General features: G+C 39.2%; 1 protein-coding gene across 1 annotated transcript in view; it reads right to left on the bottom strand.

The window, feature by feature from the left end:
- Positions 1-1,762: 1,762 nt before the first annotated feature.
- Positions 1,763-21,755, bottom strand: part of hgfb (hepatocyte growth factor b) — an 89,058-nt gene continuing 69,065 nt past the window's right edge. Inside the window, exons 9-18 of the mRNA XM_072435695.1 lie at positions 20,855-20,988; positions 19,208-19,301; positions 15,173-15,303; positions 13,688-13,717; positions 10,117-10,222; positions 7,598-7,672; positions 7,382-7,531; positions 5,945-6,051; positions 4,378-4,520; positions 1,763-2,175 (exon numbers count right to left, since the gene is read on the bottom strand). Of these exons, the coding sequence (XP_072291796.1) occupies positions 1,996-2,175; positions 4,378-4,520; positions 5,945-6,051; positions 7,382-7,531; positions 7,598-7,672; positions 10,117-10,222; positions 13,688-13,717; positions 15,173-15,303; positions 19,208-19,301; positions 20,855-20,988 (1,150 nt within the window). The 3' untranslated portion in view covers positions 1,763-1,995. The remainder of the gene's footprint in view (positions 2,176-4,377; positions 4,521-5,944; positions 6,052-7,381; positions 7,532-7,597; positions 7,673-10,116; positions 10,223-13,687; positions 13,718-15,172; positions 15,304-19,207; positions 19,302-20,854; positions 20,989-21,755) is intronic.

Below are 21,755 nucleotides of genomic sequence, written 5' to 3'. Positions count from 1 at the left end.
ATGTGGATATACAATACAGTGCAATCTATGAATACTGAGGTCATTAAAAAAAAGAAGAAAAAAAAAAGGGGGGGGGAGTGAGGGTGACTTTGGGTTAAATAAATATAAATGTAATATTATTCTTTTTAACTGTCATTGAAATTAATTGTATTTGTATTGTATACTTTATATATGAATTGTTTGAATTAAGGGTGTGCCCCAGGGCTCTGTTTTGGGGTCACTCCTATTCCCTGTCTATGTTAATGATGTTGGTCAAGATCTCATTGGTACCAAATATCACGTCTATGCTGATGATATGATTCCTTTTTGTTTTGCCAACATTCTTGTGGTTGTAGTGTCGAAACGTTGTAAAATGCATTTAATGTTGTTCAGCCCAGTTTCTTACAATTAGAGCTTTCTCTGAATGCAAATCAAACTAAGCTACTGCTATTCACAAAGACAAAAACTATTCCCCAGAACATTCCTCCAATTGTCACTTTTCAAGGGACAGAAATATGAATAGTTAAATCATTTAAAATATCTGGGTATTTCAATTCAACTCAATTTTATTTTTTTAACGCCCAGAATCACAACAGCAGTACTTGAAGAGCACAGTTAATTAATTAAAGCAAAACTTGTTACAGCTATTTTTTTTATCCATCTTGTGTTAATGTGACCTTATTTATATGAATGACCAGACCCAAGTATTCAAAAGACCCGTTGACCATCTCTGTCACAAACTGTAATCCTCGTACTCACCACTGTGACCTGCGCAGGCCTGTTGGCTCTGCAGCACTGGACACTCGCAGTCTGAGACACTGGGACATGTTTATTTACTAGTGTTTCATGAGTCTGCTCCCTCTGTATCTTTGTGCATATTTTCAACAAAAACACATGCACAGTATTCTCTGCCGTCTCAAGACTCGAGTTGCTCTCTGTGCCGAGTGTTCGCACAGAGACTGGTAAAAGCGCATTTGAATATTCTGCTCCCTCGACATGGAATAACTTACAAAAGGTCTGGAAACTAAAAGAACTGATTTCAATGGCTCAGTTTAGATCTATGTTGAAATGTCTGGAAATGAAATCTATGGTTTGTCACTGTTTTTATTCCCTCCTGTGTTTTTAATATTTAAAACTCTCTATAGTGTCACTATACTGTCGATGCAAAAATACATCTGATGATCAAAACCTTCTGACATATAGTTAACGAATGGCGAATTTGTTCATTTGGGTTAAAATCTCGGTGTTAAAATCTCCCCAAAACTGTGAATTAATTTTTGGTTTTACATTTTGTTCAACAACTGTGTATACATTTAAATTTGTATGTGATTTAGTTTATTTGAATCAATTTATTTTTCTGTGTCTGTGTAATCCCGCCGTCGTCCAGGTATTTCACCACTCATCCAGGCAGTTTCTTCAGTTCCTCATGTGTCTCAATGGACTTAACTCACAAAAAGTACTTAACAATTTAGGTGTGTTAGTGTCAGTGTAGTTGGCTCCTCCCTTCAGACATATACAGGGCAGAAGAACCACGTTAGAACTGAAGAAACTATTTGGATGAGTGACGAAATACATGTATCCACACTTCTATGTTTGTATGTTATTCTTTTGACATGCAATTTGGCGTTTAATTTTATTCTATTTGTTTCTGTTAATTTCTAATGTTTTACACAACTCAATTATTCCTAAGTATTAAAAAAATCAAACCTCTTGGCACTATATTCATGGATGGCACTGTATTTAACCCAAAAGATTCAAAGGCACTATTTTCTGTAGAAGCTAAAATGATAAAAAATACTTTTTCATTCTTAACAATTTAGAACATGATTTGTGACCGTGTGAATGGATTACTTTAAGCAGAATGATTTTACAATTTTTTTATCCCATCGACAATACATTCATCTCTGTTCTCGTTGCATGTTTTACCACAGCAGTCTTTCCCGAGCACCACCAGAGCAGCAGCAGAGTCCTACAGTAGAGTTCAGTCTGGTTCTTCTGGTCCCTTCGGGGTCCGGACTAGACCAGCTCTGGGTTGGGGTAGTGCTTGAAGACCTTGTAGATCCACTGCGTGTAGAAGGGCACGTTGATGAAGATGGCCGGCTGGTTGGTCCGTGCGCAGCCTCTGCCGTGCACGCTCACGCCCACGATCACCCGGATGTCCCCGTCCCGACACACCAGGGGCCCGCCGTAGTCCCGCTGGAAACCCAAGAAACAAAGCGGTGTTTTGAGATTCAAGATGGACAAAGGTGGCTAGTTGTCGGACACCATACTTTTACTCCTACACGAGTAATGTATTTGACACAGTAGTACTCTTACTTGAGTAAATGTTGTTGTTGTAAATGTAGTTTTCTCTTCCTAGTGAGAGTAAATACTGTATCAAAAGCTTATATGAAATAATTTGTGTGTTTGAAATCAAAATTGCAACTCCATTTCTATGTTTGCCCTTGTGTGATGATTTATAGGACATTTTAGTTTTTATATTCAGAGTCATTCAAATGTGTCCCTTGTAAATATAAAAATATTTGTTAATTTTGTTTGTTTGTTTGGGTTCAGTGTGCCATTCACATCGACCTGCCGCGGTTACTCCCGCTGCTTTCAGCTCAGCGGCTCCTGCAGCAGATCCAGCCGGGCCCATGGCAGCCCTCACCTCGGCTCTAAAAGACTCCACGACATGCTGCGTTTGGCGTCTTATTTTGGACATCTTGAGCAATAACTGATGATTAGTTATATTATCTCCTACTTCCGATGCAAAGAAGTTCCCTGCCTCATGTTAGCCTCGTTAGCTTCGTTAGCTTGCGATGCGGGCTGTGTTCCAATGGGGCCGTGGACAGTCAGCCTTGTTTGCCTTGGTCCCGTGTTGTTACCAGACGTGTGCCTTCCTTGTTTTTAAGCATCCCTTGCTCTTCTTCTTTGGGATTAGGTGGGTCAAACCATGATTTTAAGGCTTTTAAGGCTTTTAAGTTTTGCAGCAGAGGTGTGGGTGCATCAACTCAAAGCGCCGCCATAACCGGAAGTTCCTGTTTTCTTCTTTATAAGCATTTTACAGATTGACAGAAAAAGGCCATGGAAGCAGTTGACAGCACAGACAGGCTTCACAGCTCTCTTCTCTCTGAACGCACACACACTTTGATCACTGATGAAACGCACAGCAACCGGCCCTGCCTGTGTGTTTACCCAGCCTCCAGTATTAAGCCGATGGATTTACAGCACATTTGTTAGAGATTTAGATCAAACCCCATTTGCAGAAAGATTTAGGCCCAGGCGCTTATGTCTGTAAATTCACACAGGAGATATTTCTAAATCTGATTGGATTAAGCGCTGGTCTCGTTTAGTAAAAGAGATGGAGAATTATTATTAGATTCTCCATCTCTTGTGTTGTTAACTATGTAGTTTTCAGCTCAACATATCCAGAGTCGTTTTTGCTGTATTTTATAATGTTGTCTCTTTAAAACAGTTGCAGTCTAGGGATGACAAACATAGAACTGTACATTGATATACCCAGATACCCAAGTGTGCGTTTAACCTGGTGACTCGGTTTGGTCCTGGTTTTGTCCTGGTCCGGTCCGGATTTAGTTCCGGGAAATCCACATAGTTAAAGACGCTATACATGCTTTTTACCGTCATAAAATGTGAAAAATAGACCTACTTAATTTGAAACTCTTTGCAGCATTCACCATGTATCACTCACTTGTCCAACACATTCAGAGCATCCTAATTATTCACTGCCATGAGTTTGGAAACACTTTTCACCACTCTCTGAGCTAATAAACATTAGCATTCTAACAGTGCACTCCCTGTTTCGAGGAGATTAAAACTAGAGCTGGGTTGAAATAATCGATTTTCCGATTTTTAATCGATTCGCATATTAATGACCGATTATCGATTCGTACATCTTTTTTTTTTTTTATTTAAATTAAAAAAATGTTCTTCTTTTTTTAAAAAATTTAAATTCTTTTCTACATTTCCCTCAGTGAACTTCAATCTACCTTCAAGAAAAATAATTCAGGACTCCTGGATTATCTTTCTTGAAGGTAGATAACCCCCGGATCGAATCGAAATCGGATCGAATCGGAAATCAGATCGAAATCGGAGCGAATCGGATGGGATCGAAAAAAATCGATTTTGAAATGTGAAAATCGGAATCGAATCGATTCTTGAAATTTGAATCGAAACCCAGCTCTAATTAAAACACTTTAGTGATGTGGACTCATTTTCAGCCAAATACTGTGGATGCTTTTACAATATATCTGTACTGGGGCAAAACAGATTTTACTTTATCCCATGGTAACAAACCTTTAATTATGTATATTGGTTATGCATCCTGTTGACAACTGCCATGCTGCTAATGTCTTTCCAAAATGCTACAGTCCCTGTTCAAAGCATGAGCACAGCTTTTACCTCACACACGCCTTCATTCTTCCTCCCTCCTGCACAGATCTTGTTGTTGTCGATTCTCAGGCTTCCTTTGTGCAGATTCTGACACCTCTCGTTGTTCACGATGGGCAGGTTGATCGCCTTCAGCACCTCGTCGTGGCCCGTGCCTGCAAGAGGAGACCACTGAGTTTTATTTTCCTGCTCAAAATAAAGGGCTAGAATCTTGATAATATTTGAGATGTCCTTAAAAACATAATTGTCAGTTCAAAAAGTGTCTCCAGAACCACATTCTGTTTGTATCTAGAAGAGTTATTGCTTATTCAGGATGTATATTTCACTAGTTTTGACCAGTTCAAACGTATGTTCTTGATGGACCAACATTATTTTACTTAATTCTCACTTTATAATAACTACACCTTAATTAGCCTTGATAAAACATTGACAAAAAATTAATTATGAAGAAATAGTAAATTAAGGAGTCAGGTTTAGTAACCACTAAGATTAAAGAGTTTTGTCCATTATAAGATAAGCTAAGATAAGATATTCCTTTATTGTCCCACATGGGGAAATTTCATTGGTGCAACGCAGGAAGATACAGAGGCAGATACAGAAGAACAGAACAGATCACTTATAAATAATACATTATAAATAACAATTTAGTTTGAAGGCTAATAAAAGTGTAGTTACTAAAAAATGTTTCCTTTTTTCAATGCATTTCTAGTCAAATTATTTTGAGGCAAATGTATCTTTCAATCTAAATAATATTGCAAGTTTAAGGTACACATTATTGTCCCCCGACAAATGTGTCCTGTGTATTTGGCCCTCGCTATAATGGCACTGGGGCAGCTTGTGAGGCACAGTGGCCCCACAGAGCAGCGCCCAGGGACCAGCTCCACATCTTGGTCTGGTCTTGGAGGATTTGACGTATGGTGCATGTTTCGGGTCGATGGGAAAACCGGAGCCCAGAAGAACCCCACGCAGACACAGATAGAAACATGTGCAAACTCCAAACAGCAAGGGAGTCAGACCTGCAACCGTCTGGCTGTGAGGAGACTCGGCCACCGTGCCACCAGTCAAATATTTTCTGTCAAATACACTACAAATCAAGAGTTTGGACTTTATCATGAAGCTTATTTAAAATGTATTTCTTTGCTACATATTCCTTACGTCTTGCTTCATATTTGATGTCTTCAGTCTCTACAATGTTGATAGTAGTAAATATAAAGAAAAACACACAATGAGAAGGTGTGTCCAAAGGTTTGACAGGTGAAGGCATTCATTTTAATCCATATTAAGATTATGAATTTGGGCTGTTTTAATTAAGGCCATGACCTCTTTTTTGCAGTGCAGGTATATTCAAAATGGCAGCCACATTAGATGGACCTTTTGCAACTGCACTTCTGACCACGTTTCTCTGATAGTTCACTCTGAGCCAGTTAATCCTGGTTTAAAATGTTCTCCTGACATTCTCCTAATTGCAGTACCAGACAGAGAACCTCCCTGATGACATCCTCCTGACCTCTGCCCCCTGCTCGGCACACAGTCCAGGGGCAGGAGCAAACAGAGAGAATAGAACATGAGCTGCGTGTACCTTTGGTCTCTCCCCAGCCGTACATCCTACACATGGTGCCCTCAGGGATGGAGCAGCCGGCCACGGGCAGCTGGATGGTGTGGACCGTGTCTGCGGGGAGGGCGGGCCTGAGGACGGGCAGGACACTTCAGAAACACACTTCCACAAAAATGTACAACAGCCAGCCACAGCATTATAACCAGCCATCATACTTGTTCTAAATAACACTTGAAATTCAACTATGGGCATTGTCAAATTCACATGTTTCCATCTATTCTCTCTTTTACTTACTATTTTATTTGAAACTTAAAAATCCAAATTTGGTAACTTGAGAATGTATCAAAATTAAAGGAAATGATCAGAGAATTAAGGAGTTATGTAGGCGCAGAAGCAACTTGTGATGGTCGCAAATATCGATACTTGTATATTGATACGTCAGAGGCATCGGACAGTCTCAGTATTCATGCAGAAATATTAAAAAAGGCATTAGCTTAAAATATAGTTTTTCTTTAATTTTTGATATTTGTTTTAGGTTTTCTGCACACGTTATACTTTAATATAAATAAATATAGCCCTGGCCCGAAGGCTTTAATCGGCAGGACAGGTGTAGCGTGAATGGGGGAGAGAAAAGGTAGCGACATTTGGCCAGAATCGAAGCCACGATGCTGCGACCTCCGGTGAGCATGCCATGGGAAAAGTATTCCTTGTAGATGAGTTTCAATGCATTTCACGACTCGTTGATATTGGTTTCAGATCAATATCACAATACGTGTCATGGTATTACATGGTTTCGGATTGAATCAAAAATCCTGCCCAGCACTGATAATAACGCAAATGTATGCAAATGCACTCATTATCCGTGCTTTCACAATCACAGCCAAGAGATTAACAGAAAAGTTGCCGCCGCCCAACGTGAGCACAAGAGTTCGAAGAGAGAGAAGGCTGACAACAACAAGCATTCAAACAAACCTAACATAGAACCCTGCAGGAGGAACATGGTTTGGGCAGTGACGTGCGGTCAGGGCAATCAAGGCAATCAGTGATTTGCCAATAAAATCCTGTGTGTCACAACTATATATGAGTTGGCCTAAATATCCCCAAATAAGCCAGTTTTCCCCTCACTTCTGCTGCTGAACTTGGCTGAACTCACTGTGTCTTTTAGTGGCCTCTATAGGCCGCTGAGCAGTACTGCATGGGAAGCATGGTTCTTCTTCTCCAGCAGCTGCTCAGTCTCTGGCCGTGTTCAGAGGCCCGTTCATGCTCAGCTCTCTAACATGAGCTTTAGAACCAGAGTGGACAGCTTCTTTTAGAGGTCTGCGCTTTTTGCATTTTTGCAAGTTTTACATTTAACAAATGTAAAACTTGCCTTCAGCTGGAGAATAGATTTTTTTCATAGTAATAAATTCAAAATAACTAGATAAAAAGTAAATTAAACTCCCTGTTGTTTGGAGCACTCACTTGGAGAGGCGTATGAGGGCCAGGCTGGAGCCGTCCGGTCCACATATCACATGAGCAATGCTGACTTCCTGTCCTCTTGACCAATCAGGTGCTTCCTCCTCTACACTGGAGATGCCCAGCCACACCCTGTACTCACTCAGGTCTGGGACACTGCAGGCAAGGGAAAGTAACGTTAGTCACTTTATCTTAATTATATCTAATGTTAAGTAGACGAACCATGAGGAGAAGCACTGCTGGTCAGTCAGGACCCACTCCTCTCGGATCAGCGAGCCCCCACACCAGTGCATGGACCTGCAGACAGCAAGAAACAACTGCAGTCAGACAAAGGACTAGAAATGCAGTACTTTGTGTCCTTTCATTGGCTGATATGTTGATAGATTTTGATTATTTTTTATATGCATTATTTTAACGTGTACAGTATGTGGTACACCTTTATTCATAAAAACAGGACTGAGTATTAGGGCTGGGAATCACTGGGTACCTCACGATACGATACAATACACAATACACGGCTCACGATACGATAATATTGTGATATGGCGATACTGCGATTATCGATATATTGTCTATAATATATATGTTTATATGTTTAAAGAAATACTTATTATTTGTAAATGTATCTCAATTTTTTTTTTTTTTTCTAAACACAACGATAAACAAACAACTTGTATCCTATTTGTTAATAGGGAGTGTCTACAGAGCCGCGGCGCGCGGCCGAAACTGCCATGTTATTTTGTGTCGCGGCTCCTGAAACTGCTGCGCCAATTGACCGCGCCGTTTAAGATTAGGGTTAAGGTTAGGGTCAGGATCAGGGTTAGGGTCAGGGTCAAGGTTAAGGTTAGGGTTAAGGTTAGGGTCAGGGTCAGGATCAGGGTCAGGATCAGGATCAGGGTCAGGATCAGGGTTAGGGTCAGGATCAAGGTTTAGGGTCAGGGTCAGGGTTAGGGTCAGGGTCAGGGTCAGGGTTAGAGTTAGGGTTAGGGTTAAGGTTAAGGTTAAGGTTAAGGTTAAGGTTAAGGTCAGGGTCAGGGTCAGGGTTAAGGTTAAGGTTAAGGTTAAGGTTAAGGTTAAGGTTAAGGTTAGGGTTAGGGTTAGGGTTAGGGTTAGGGTTAGGGTTAGGGTTAGGGTTAGGGTTAAGGTTAAGGTTAGGGTTAGCCATGAGGCTATATGGCAGTGCCGCGGTTCCTGAAACTGCTTGGCCATTTGACCGCGCCGCGGCTCTGCAGCCACGGCCTTGTTAATAAGGCTCCATGAGAGACTGTCATGCTGGCCCTTTAAGGGGCGGAGCCTAGACCAACGGCAAGCGGAGCGAGGGTGAGAGATAAGAAATAGTTTGGTGCGTCGGAGTTCGCCATCTAAGTTTATAAAAGTTTACAGTTTAAATTAGCAGTTTGTTTGCCTCCCCAGTCTAGCAGTGTGTGCGTTATACAAGAACATACCCGCATAATGTGAGACGCGAGACCATGGATCTATAATATTATAGAGCCATGGTCTCGCGTCTCACTTTTGTTTTCCTCATCTGATGGCATTTCCGTGTCCGTGTACGAGCTACCTCCAAAGAAGTGTCTCAACAAAGGCACGGTGAATAGAGCCATTTATAGCGGCTTTTTACAACATTAAAATATCGATACTTGACGAGAATCGATTGTGGGAGTAAATATCGCGATATATCGCCATATCGATATTTTGGCGCTCCCCTACTGAGTATAAAGAGGCACTGCACACTGTTTTCAATACTGACATTCCATTTGACTTTAAAAAAAAACTGTGCATCTCTGATGTAAAACTCCAACCATGGAAATGATAGATGGAATGTACTTTTGGCTGAAGCAAAAAAAAAAAAAAAAGAAATAACAAGGAGATTGATGACAGGGACTGAATTTGAAAATGGACCAATTGGCCGGACATCGGAACAGGTACAAAAGGGGACAAAGGGGATGAATATTTACGGTCTATATAGTATATATTCTATTTTCTTTTCATCTTTTCGCGGTCTGTGTCTTGATCTACTTGTTTTTTTATTTTAGTTTTTGTTCTTTATTATTGAAAAACATTCGAAAATAAATAAAACATTTGAAACTATAAATCATTAAAACTGCGTCTTGAATGCAGGAGAATTAATATCACTGAAACATGCACAAATCACTAAATACAACTCTGAGTGGTTTAATGAGAAAGGAAACAACTATAACATGGTTTAAAGCTCCTAAAAGTCAACTTAGCACAACGTGCCTTTAATGATGATGATGACTTTAAAACTAGACCTTATGGAATACATTTTTACTTGTTATAATCGCTGCAGGTGCAACTGGGTTTTGGCCTGTTATTAATAGATGTACTGCAGTGCTTTACAGACAAAGTTTGTTAAGTGATTACTGTATTTTCCGCAGTATAAGGTGATTATAAGTGGTCAATGAATGGCCTATTTTTGATCACTTTTCATATATAAGGTGCACCGGACTATAAGGCGCATTAAACGAAACAAAACGTGTACCACACAAAATCGCTTCGAGGTCAGTAAGCACAACCAGAATAAATCCATATATAAGGCGCACTTTGATTAAAAGGCACACTGTTGTTTTTTGAGAAAATTAAAGGCTTTAAGTGTGCCTTATAGTGCGGAATATACAGTATTTTAAAAACCATAAAGAGGACATAACCCAGTACATTCCGTCTCAGTGCATCTGCAGATCAGTTTAGAGCTCATTGAGAGTTGTCCACACGATGAGTTTTACCCTTTCTGTATGCTGACCATCCAGCTGCCCTCTGTGATGCTCACTGGACTGCCTCCCACAATCCTGGGCCTCTTGTGGATGAAGCAACCCACGGACGACAGCTCCCCTGCACAACAAACACAAACACGTTACCGGATGGAAATAGAATCAAGGCGTAAAATGGAAAACAATTACATTCGGAATGAATTGGAATGAATTTGAATTTGTTTTTTCTACAAAATAAGACGTTTTCTTTGGGTTTTGAGTGCCTGAATGTTCTTTTTGCCTTTTGTGACCTTTTGTAAAACTGTACTTCCCACAGTAGTAACAATACCAATACCATGTCAAAAGCTTTAAATTAAACTTTCACAAACACCAGTATCCTTTCATTTCTTTATTCCTTTTTGTGAACACTTGACTAGTCTGGATCTTTTTTAAATGATTCTGGACTCAAAAAAATAACCAGTTGCCTCCATTTATAGTGAAGAAAATGAAAAGGTACAGCTGTAATTTATTCTATTCTTCAGCGTTACAGAGTGCACTTTTAAACAACACAAATACATGTTTTGTGTTGTTATAAATATGAGTATAATTTGATATCTCACGTGGTAGAACTTAAAATACTGTATTTACCAAAATCACACCTTACTTTCTATAAGGCGTTCCTTATCAGAATTTGTATTAGAACTCCGTCTACTGGCTGCAAAGGGACTTCACATGGGTAGAAAAACAAAAGCTAGCTTGCTCTGACATGCTAATGTAATTACGCAGTTACAATGAACATGATTTTCAGGTAGAAATGCTCAGAACAAGTTTAGTGGTGATCCACGGACTAAAAACAGCACCGGATGTCTTAGAGATCAAACTATGATGGCAAAAATTTGGAAATTTGAGTGTTTTCCGAGGCTCAGAGGAAGAGGTCATACAAAAAAGGATTTGTCAAACAAACGTGAATGAAGCAAAATGCAAGTCCAAGCATGTTTTTGATGAGGGAATAATATTTGAATATGGTTAAAAGTTCAAGTCATTTTGGCATTGTATGTGCCAAAAGAGTTCAACCACAGAAAACCTGCTTCTTGGTGCATTATGTAACTTTTCTGATGTAGGGTTTATCACCTGATCAGGATTTATCACCGCCATTGCCTGCTTCAATTGACATGAAAGATCTGAAAACGACCAATGCTGTGCCGACTTTTAATCGGCAAAAAAAGTGCAGCAGCGCTCTATAATTATGGAATTGCTATTATTAGTTTTGATGGACAGCCAAGCGCGCCGATGCTCCAGGAGTGGCTCCAGTTTGGGTTTGCAGCTGGCTCCACCATTTGCAAACCGTCATGTAACTTACTATGATTTTCATATCTCCATCTACGGTATAAAGCTGTCATACGAGCGTAAAAAGGATAGCGTATTGTCCTCGCAGGTGCCGTATAGACCGTGATTTACCGTAATTATAATTGTACAGAGGATAAAAGCTAACGAGATGTGATAGAGTCGTTAATTTGGGTGATTATGGAGATGTTGGACAGACACATGGGTGCTGTTGAAACGGTCGAGTTTGTGTTTCCCGGTTTGAGTTATTATAAAGCTGTAATTAATGGCTCTATATGGAATCTATAACTGCCCATAAAGACACCAACAAACGAGAGTTACATGGGAAAGTCTACATTTACTGCAGTAGGTCAACGCAGAGGACGAAACATGTGGATTCATCGTGCAACAGCTAAAACAGTGATTGCAAGTTCAATCATCAAGGAGGATGGAGAATATATCGGCAGTTGTGATATTGCGATAATGTAGAAAAATATTGATTTGTATCATCTGGACACTGTTTAGAAAATAGAAAACCAAAACTTTTCGACTCTCATTCAAGAGTCATTCTCAATCTACAGATCTAGTCTGTGAACTCAGACAGCTATTAAACCGCTATTATGAGTAAGATAAATATCTGAGTTCTCAAGCTACAACTGAATCTTCTTCTACAATGGAACACTCCTGAACGAATGAAGGATTACGGTACATTCACTTGTTTCCATATATTATATTAGGCATTGAAATATTTTAAGATATTTCACACTGATATTAAGAGTAACGTGGCAAACTGTATTTTCACAATTCTCTTGGAGCCAGATCAAACTTTCAATTTTATCAGGAACAAATATTGTTTATGTTTCTATTGCTTTGAAAATGTTAATAATATAAACGCTTCACTGTAATTGGTTGAATCCAGCTGTCACTCACTCAGAGCCTTACAGTGGCATTACCATGGGGAAAGAAACAAAAGCTAGCATGCCCGACCATGCTTATGTTAGCATGCAGTTGTAATGTACACAATTTGAGGCAGAAATACTCGTAAAAACAGCACAGGAGACCTCCAGATCTCTACCTTTAATGTTGCAAATCTGGGAGTTTTTTTCTGAGGCTCAAGAAGGAGTAGAGAAGTCAAGCTCATAAACAAGATTAGGAAACAACTGTGAATGAATCTAAATACAATTCCAGGTTTGCATGGTTAAAAGCCACTTTAGCCTAATATGTGTCCTTTAGAGCATGAAAGGACACATACTGCACACATTGTCCTAGTGCATTTACTTGGGGACATACCAAAATTGACCGTAGCAGTCATGGGATTTGATGCATTACAATGTTAACTAGGGATGTCCTGATCCGATCATGTGATCGGAAATCGGGCCCGATCACATAGTTTCAGACTTGATCGAAATCGGATGTTGCATCCCGATCAGTGATCGGATATACATTTTACTCTTATTAGCGTTACCAGCCTGGCTGGCCCTTTAAGAGAGAGGAGGGCATTGTGGGTAGCCCGGAAGTGTGTTGGTGTTTTTCGTTGTGTTTTCGGGTGTGCGTGTGTCTGCCGCTGCCGGTCCGTAGGCTCTCTGCATTCTGGTTCAGATAATTAAATAAAATTGTGTTGCAAACGAGTCATATGCCTGCTCAGCCTCTGTACTACGGTCAGGAGATTACTGGGCAGGGCTATACATCAGCGCTATACATTTCAAGCGTATTATTCAACATGAAAACCGTAGTAGAAGTCTCTCACCTCCGTATAACGCATGAATGGATCACGACATTTTACACTTTAATTATTTGTTTACATGCCTGCTGGGTATTTTAAGTTGAGCTGCAATTTTTATTTAATTCAAATTTTGCATTATTCATTTCTTATTCAAGCTACCTCAAAGAAAGGTGCACTGTTAAAGTGTTAAGAAATAAAATAAAAACTGGGGACAACCAGTTTATGTTGCATTTGTGCATTTTTTAAATGTGTCACAGAAGTATCGGATCGGGACTCGGTATCGGCAGATACTCAAAATCAAATGACTCAGAATCGGATCGGGACCAAAAAAAAACTGATGTCAACTATGAAAGTAGAGTTTAAACCAGGACAGAACTACAAGCTCAAACTCAAATAAACCATTTCAAAAGTTTTTTTTGCATCCACCTTTTTCACATAATAAGTATGTCTCTCTACGTCTGTCTATAAATATGTTTTACATATGTTTAGTGATGCATTGTGTATTAAACCATGAGATAGAATACTTTTAGTTGCATCATAAGAATGCAGAGTGACACTTACCCAGGGGAATGGTGTTCTGTGGAATCTTACCTGTGGAGCAGACAAACAGCAGTTATTACACAGTTGTGGGCATCATTTTAACTCCATCTTATTTGAATGACTATCCTGGTAATTCACTGACATCTGCAGCCCTGTGAGATGGACTACATCCCGGCTTTAGATGTGGAAAAAGACCCCACACTGCGTCTGACAGGTCGCCCAGGTGGCTTGTGATGGATGTGTCAAAGCAGCCAATAGATTTCCCTCCAGGGACACTCCGGTCTAACATGCAAATCAAAAGCAGGTCCAGCAGGGTCTTCACGTGTACAGTATGTGCGCTGTTCTGTCCCATGTGGATTCAGTTATTATGATACTTTCACTTCTATACAACGTTCTCATGGGAATTTCATATCTTTTGACATGCCATGATCTGACACGTCTTGACACTGATTTAAAAACTTTACCGGGACTGACCCAAAGGTTTTGTCTATGAGGTTTTGTCTATGGGAGTTTTTGTTTATAGGAGATCTTCTACTGAGAGTGTTTTTTCAAACTTCCTATAAGTTATCTGTTCTTTTCTTCTGTATCTACCTGCGTTGCATCAATGAAATTTCCCCATGTGGGACAATAAAGGAATATCTAATCTTATCTTAAACTGAGATTAAAGCAGGACTAAACCAAAGCTAAACAAAGACTAAAGCAGGACTGAACCAGGACTTAACCATGACTAAATCAAAACTGCATTTTGACTTTAACGTTTTAGGTTGTTGCATATATGTTGCTGTAATCGTTATCAGTTTGTCTTCTAATAATTTCTCGCAGCAAGAATTATGATTGCGTAATATGGGGGAAAAGGTAACTTTTTGTGGAAAATGTGAAAAATACAAAAAACGAAAAAACAAGGAGAAAGCAGTTATTCATCATACATGGCAAAAACAGTAAACATGTATACAATTGCGCTTTTTAAACAGATTTCTTTAAGTTTAAATTTGTATGCATGCATTTTTTTATATATATTTTGCTATTTTTATTATTCATTGTTGTACGTTGCACCTTAATGCCAAAGCAAGTTTCTAGTTTGTGCATCTTGTTCATTGACAAGGGCAATAAACCTATGATTCTGATTCTGATCTAAGGAGAAGCAGAAACGACTAAAATCGGGTTAAGAACTGTCCAATGCAGTTTTAATCAAATCAAAGAAAAACAAAAGTAGAACTCCAAGGTTTGTTTGATATGGAAAGTATGAGCATTTAACTTACGGGATTGGGACAGAACAGCTGCGTATTAAAAAAAAAAAACACTCATCTGTAAGGCTAACCGTCAGTTTGCTAAAGAGCATAAAGATTGGACACTTGAGGAATGGAATATATATACATATACATATACGATAAGCCTTTATTTATGCCTTTATATGAGAAAAGTTGCTTTACTTTCTTAAGTTTGTGAGGAATTCTAGACGATCAATAAGAAAATCAATAATGTATGTGGCGTAAAGGTTATACTCACATTGCTTTATATTGCAATAGTCCCATGGTATGGCTGAGTTATTGGTATAACACCAGGGTCCGTGCTTGTCCTTGTCTGGGTTTCGGCACGCACTCCCCTCCAGACCTGGCATCTGCATCCCCCTCTCTCCACTGGAAAAAAAACCCTGATGTATTCAAATTCTTATTTATTTGACTGATTATTTTAGAATGTTCTGTTGTATCCAGTATGTAGTAGGTTGTCCAGGTATTCATCTGGACACTGTTTTATTGAAAAGCTTCAGTCATTATCAGCCCGAACAAACCACACCTTTGAAATATTTGGCAATTTAAATGTTTTATATGTGATTATAATGCCTTATTTCCATAGAACAACAACAACAACAAGAAACAGCAACAAATACACCTTTATGTCTGTTCTCTGACAGTGTAGTCTCACAAGGGAGCTGCAGGGGGAGCTATATCGCTAAAGTTGCTTAGTTCTGCTTGTAATTACTGTGTGATTATTTCTCGTAACTCAACTCATGGTGCAGAACCTTTAAGACCTTTTCTACCATAGACCCATTTTGGAATAGACCAACTTGTATGTATCAAAATTGTGTTCTCTACTATTTAGTTACTACACTCTTATGGCCATGATGAAAAGGAAAAATCCTGTATAACTAATTTGAGTAAAAATCTAATTTCAGCAGAATCAGTCATCATAGAACATTGTTAAACTAAGGTGAGAGAAGATTGATTTTGCTCCTGATTCACATGTCAAATAAAACAAATCTGATTGCACAGTTCTGTTTGAGTTTGGCTCAAGCAGAAGTGTGCAGCCCAAATGAAATCAAAAGAGACAAGCTCAGTCATTTGGATTTAAATGTGTGAATGAAACTATTAGCAAGTGTGTTTCTGGTTATAAAACATGATTATATATTTTTTTCTTTATTTTTTGTTATTATCTAAAAAAACAGAACAAAAACAGAACATAAAACAGAAAAATATGAAGTCCAAAAAAACTGTACCATTTTGTTGAATTTGTCCATTTTCAGGTCGAGTCTCGAATGTATTTTTCATAAAAATGTATTTAACATTCACAAGACGTTCTTTTAGTTTTGCAGCGTGCAGCGGTGTTTAGAACAAGCACATGCAGGCCTCTAATTCCCATGTTGATAAAGAGAAAGAGGCAGATTTATTATGAAGAATTAGTGAAAGCTGAACAAATTCCCCGATACTATCTGGACTGTGCGATTGTGCAGCTGTGTCGGCCCACTCCCTCGAGACAAGGGATAAGAGGCCGAGCTGGAGAGTATGCACCCACCGAAACTGTGCAGCACACAAAGGCAAAACAGCAGGGTTGTATGAACTGTAGAATTATTGTTATTAGAAAGACAAGGGTGGCAATGATTAATCACAATAATCGTGACTAGTCAACTATCAAATTCATAATCGTGTTTTGATAATTGGACTATACATTCCAAAAGATCTTTTTATAAGAAAGACAGTGAAATTATTACATCAAAATGTCAAATAAGAATATTATCAATATCACACTTGTCTCAATGTACAATAGAAATAATACTATGAATAAAAAAAAAACTTTCAGTCAATATAATTTGTATGTTGATAAGGTTCTACAGATCTACAGCATATGAGGACTAAACTGGACTCAAAGCAGGATCAAACCCGGTGTATACTCCCTAAGAAAGATAACAACGGTAAAAGCCAGACTTTGGATGAATTAACCAGGAATGTTGCGAGGGTAAACCAGGACTAAACAAGACCTACTATGTTGGCACTAAACCAAGAACGAACTAATACTAAAATGGAACTCCATGAGAGAAGCCAGTACAAACCAGGGTAAAAACGGTAGAAAAAAGCTAATGACTAAACCTTGACTAAACTAAGATAAAACCAAGATTTAATTCAGACTAGACTGATGTTTTCCCACGCTAAAATTAAAGACTTGAGTATGTAGTTTTAATTGCTGCTATAGCCTCTTCCTACCCATGAGTGAGTGGTTACCCCAAAGCAGTAAGCTGATTAGCTTTGAAGTGTTGGAACCTGAGGGAGAAAAGTGGCAAAGGTCAGGGGTCAAGTGTATGCCCTAGACTCACTCTCAAACACACACAAACACTCTCCACTTAAACATGTCAGAGAATCTTTGCTGTACCGTGAGGTCAACTTCAGGGAAAGACCTCCACAGATCTTTCCATGAAGAGCCTGCAGCGATCAGAGAGAGATCAGGTTGAGGCTATCAACAGTTTTTGTGTTTCTGAAGACTTTGGTAGAAAAGTGCATAATGAACTACGATCTATGTGATAACCTGTAAAAAGATTGTATACGATTTTAGGCTTAGGTTTATGGTGAAATGGTTTGGGTTGGATGTTATTGCTGGTTGTTACACAGTGGATTATGTGTGTGTTACATTGTTACATGTAATTATAACATTTGCTTGGTTTAAATGTTATAATTGGATGTTATTCAATTCGTAACATTTGGGTTATATGTTATAACTGGATGTTACACAACGTGTTACGTTTAGGTTACATGTATTATTGTATGTTACATGGTGAATTAAACAGAACTAAGTCACTAAGTAATAGAGCTCTCCCTGTAGCTCCCTTGTGAAAAAACATTGTAAAAAAATATACGCTTTTTTGTCTTGTCACATCGACATCAATGTTGGCAAATATTGCAGGCCAACTAAAGTTCTTGCGGGGCACTGTCCTGGGACTGTGCAATTAATTTAATCTAAAGTTTAAAATCGGGATACTGCATCCTGTTCAGAAATTATTTTTTACTCATTCTGCCACTCAAAACTGGGCTCCTTTGCCTCTTTCTTCTGCATTCAGGCAATGGCGAAGATGCCGAAGATGCTCAAATCCTACTTGTGAAAACACCTCAGGATCCTGCTGGTTCGTTGGACTCTTCAACATCTTCAAACACTAAATCCTGCACAAAGATCAGCACTCAAAGAACCAGAGGAGACCCTGATCTGAGTCTCCAGGACTTCGTCAGAGCTTAGCCGGACACGCAGGACTGATCCAAAAGTGACTGATTTTGCAAGTGTTGAGGTTACACTTTGATTTTACACTTTTTTGGGCATTATATAATTAGTCACGGAGTCGAGAACCTTCCTTCTGACTGAGTAGGTTATAGATGGTTTTCTGGACAAGATTCAGCTGGTGGCTCTTCTAAAAAGTGGTGTCCACAATGTAATGCCTATTTCAAGAGAATATGCCTAACATAGCGGTGTTGCTTTCTGTTGCATTTATGAAAACATACGCACGCCGCGGTGTCAGCCCTGCGGTTCTAGGCGCCAGCTCTGCAGTTCTAGGCGCCAGCTCGATGGATCGCCCGTCTTGTTTCATTCGTTCTTTGTCACTGTGTCTAGTTGGATATGAGGCCTATTTTCATCATCTAAAGACCGTTTTGCACTGAAACTCACTTTGGAGACAGAGAGTGGCAACGTCACTCGAGTTAGTTTAAAATGATAAACAACTAAAGACAAAGTAGGCCTACTAAATATGCTCCGCGTTTAATTGCAAAAGGAACAGTGCAGCTGCTGCAGAAATAGCCTATTGTGTCATTGAGTCCAAACTGCCTGGTCAGACTGATGGGCCCCTCGGAGCACCTGGTGCCCTATGTACTGCACCTTATGTGCATAATGGGAGCAGCGGCACTGAGTCTTACTAATCGATTCTAAACTAAAAACATTTTACTTTAAAAAACAGTACATTTCACCTTGTGTTGTGGTAATATAGTTATTTGCATGGAAAATAAATTCTTGTGTTTGCAATTTATTTTGATGCCCAAGAAAGAACTATTATTTTGATTTGCAAATTACGTTGTCTTAAAAAGTGTTTATTAAAATGATCTTGGTGGTTTTGAAATTGGTATCGAGAATGGAGCCTGTCCCTTAGAATCGAAATTGAGTGAATTTTTTATAACATAAGAATACTGTGACATATTTTGGATGTTAGCTGCTACGTAAACACTTCATACAATTGAACAAACTACAAACTAATACAGCAGAAAACCCTTTTTACCACGTTAGCGTCGGTCTTACCTGTTGGCGTGGTCCCTCCAGGGGGCGCAGGGCAGGTTGGAGCGGGTCCGCGACAGATCTCCTTGGTAATTCTCCCCAAACCCTTCGAAGCAGTCTGCGGACAACGGGACAGAACCGAACGCAGAATGAACAAAGACCGCTTTTTCAATTGGAAAAACAAACACTGGCAAAAGCTCCATTGTCCGCCTTAATGGACCACAACACAGAACGCCGATACAGCGCCATATGGACTTCACTTTGATGTGCAAAATATGGGGAGAAACGCAAACCACTCATTTATGTTTTGGAATACGTTCTTGATAATTCTGTGAAAAAAGAGAGCTGTGTTATAAATATGCATCTGTCATCAGTTGTCGTGGGAACATTTCAAAAGCTCCAGTCAAAACCACAACATAGAATGGTAAGAGTCTTTTATATTCCCGCTGTGAGCCCACATCTTGCACAAATGCCCCCCTGGGATATTAGAGTCTGTGTACTCAGCCATAGATGCACATTTTTGACTTACAGATCTTTCTTTATCCCCACATGGATCCCACCCAGCTCCAAACTCCACGCCTGATGGTCGTGAGCCGCTGTCAAAAGTTGAAAATGATTTGCACTAGTCACATCTTCCCACACAAGAAAATTATTGTAAGAATGCCATTACTTTTCTTGCTAAATGTGGGCAGTCAGAGCGAGCACATCATTCACCTGTTCGCTCTCCTGCACCTGGGAATGCAGATGCTGGAGGCCAGGCGGGTGAAGGGTCTTGCAGAATGATACAACAGAATTGTGTAGTGGGAATGGGATTGAACCACCAACATTCAGGTTTGAGCAAAGTCTCCTGGAACTAAGCTATTTCTCAATAATATTTAAGAGGTGAAAATAAAATTGTAGAAATGAGTAACTACATTCATGCAACCCAACCTTTTGAACCCTAACGATAACTCTTATGACCAGGTAAATACATGTTTTTTTAAAGTAACAGTGACCAAAGTGTGACGCTTGTGTTTGTGTGCACCGCAGACCTCCCTCATGTCATTGTTTATTGTGTAAAACAAGGATTGTAGGCTTATAATTCATAATTCTAACTCCACAGTTTGCAAATGAGTTCCATTAATCTAAATATATAAATAAACACGTTTGACTGAATATTACTGAATACTGAATAATGTGATATGAGAGCTTTGTCAATAAAAATCCTTGTCTAACTGTCCATAGCGACAGAGGCAGCCTGGTTTATGAAATGACAATAAAATAAGTCAGACATGGCCATTTGAGCCTAACCTTCAAAGTTTTATGAATCAGCCCTGAAGTCTACACCAGGGATGAGAAAGAAGTGTGAGGTCGAAGGTCACTGAGGTGCATCCACACACAGCATAAACAATGTGACAGAACTGTAATAAAACCTGGACTGGAACAGGACTAAACCGACTCTGAGTCTAAATCAGGACAATACAGGGATTAAACAAGGAATTCAATACAATGATATTACTGATTTCAATCTACTATTTTTGACCTAACTAAATTCATAATCTCCCAAACTCAAGATAAATGAATTGAAGTATTTGAACTAATGTGTGTTGTGATAGAAGTTTGTCACTGTGAATGTTTGAGCATGTTTAAAGTTCAGGATGTGCTGTAGCTGGACCAGAGGGGCGACGGTACCGTTGAGGGGCTCGTTGTGGGCGCCACACTGAGGGATGTGAGTGCACAGCATCATGCGCACCCGCGGGTCTGTCGTGAAGCACCAGGGGGACTCTCGGCCGTCAGGGTTCCTGCAGTAGTTCTCCTTCAAGTCCCTGGGAAGGAAAGGAAGGAAAGGGTTCGGTCGAGGGCCAAGAATCTGTTTACTCAGGTCACTTTACACAGAATTGAACAAATGAACAATTTACACTTGGAAAGGACTTTAAAAAAATAAGTTTTGAAGTGGAAGGTCTGAAACCGTCTTTGTTCCGTAGAAATGCATTATTATCTCATGTTTCAGAACTTAAAACAATGTCTCTACTGAAAGCACACATTCATTTATACATGTATCTTTAGGCGATTCCTAATCAGAAATTGTGTTGGAACTCCATCTACTGGCAGCAGAGGAAAATGCAACAGAGTTATACAGAATGTGATTTGACATCTGAATTTTAAAAAATGAGTCTGGAGATGATTTATAGACTTAAAAACAGTGCAGAGGACCTCGGAGCTCTATCTGTGATGTCACAAATCTGGGAAATATATATATATATATATATATATATATATATATATATAAAATCGAGTGTTTTCTGAGACTCAGAGCGAGAGGACTTCAACATGAAGCATGTTTTTAATGTGTTTTATTTATTCTCTCCATATAGTGCACTGTACACAACCACAGTCATAACCACTGTTATACATAATAGTTTTACATACGTTGCAACACTAGAATTTCCCCATTGTGGCACAAATTTAAAGGGCCTATGGCAGGTTTTTACTATTTTCTAATTTTGACTTTATTTGGTGTATTTATACCTGTTGTACATATAAATTCTAGTTTTACACCAATCGAGCAGGTATTTGTGGAAAAAAGTAAAAA

The sequence above is a fragment of the Eucyclogobius newberryi genome, unplaced genomic scaffold (genome assembly GCF_026437365.1).
Source record: "Eucyclogobius newberryi isolate DKJ021-1_F unplaced genomic scaffold, fEucNew1.0.hap1 SCAF_7, whole genome shotgun sequence".
NCBI lineage: Eukaryota > Metazoa > Chordata > Actinopteri > Gobiiformes > Gobiidae > Eucyclogobius > Eucyclogobius newberryi.
This window is presented reverse-complemented; position numbering and strand designations above follow the sequence as displayed.